General features: G+C 41.7%; 1 protein-coding gene across 1 annotated transcript in view; it reads left to right on the top strand.

Annotated features, from left to right (window-relative positions):
• Window positions 1-193: 193 nt before the first annotated feature.
• The window catches only part of LOC119585308 (protein inscuteable homolog), a gene marked incomplete in the record, with an annotated part of 10,463 nt that continues 10,099 nt past the window's right edge, over window positions 194-557 (top strand). The window contains 1 exon segment of the mRNA XM_037933983.1: window positions 194-220. Coding sequence (XP_037789911.1) covers window positions 194-220 — 27 coding nt within the window.

Below are 557 nucleotides of genomic sequence, written 5' to 3' on the forward strand. Positions count from 1 at the left end.
TCCTCCCCGAAATCATCTAATTCAACCATTTTTTTTATTCCTTTTTTGGACTTCTTCGATGTTCCTCGCTGTTCTCAAGACTCTGTATTTCACGTTATGTTATTTGATAGCATTATATTACGCTTTGCTTTTGGGTGTTTTGTTATGTGATTCAGTTAAGGTCAAATGACTTTGAGTTAATTTAAGTCTAATTATGGTCCTCACTGACTGGATAACGCAGGTATTTACGCCTACAGTAAATACAATCTAAAGCTGGAAGGTATAATTTTCCGAATCATCATCCTTTTTTTTTTAAATCTCTAACCGCTCATGACACGCCCACTCCCGCCCACTAAAGTCCACCCACGTCATTTTAATCACAGTAAGATTCCTGTGACCTCACACATATTATTCTCAGTGACCTCAACCTAGAATGGAAGAGGTCGCGGGGTCAATCTCTCTTCCAGCCTGCCCATGGAGCGCCTATTGGGTCAGAAGAGTTCATGATTTCGTGCGGTTAACGAGGCGGGATAAAGTATTGCCGAAGAATGCTGGTCATGCCGGGAGATGAAGGAACC

Source organism: Penaeus monodon, chromosome 19, assembly GCF_015228065.2.
Source record: "Penaeus monodon isolate SGIC_2016 chromosome 19, NSTDA_Pmon_1, whole genome shotgun sequence".
Lineage (NCBI taxonomy): Eukaryota > Metazoa > Arthropoda > Malacostraca > Decapoda > Penaeidae > Penaeus > Penaeus monodon.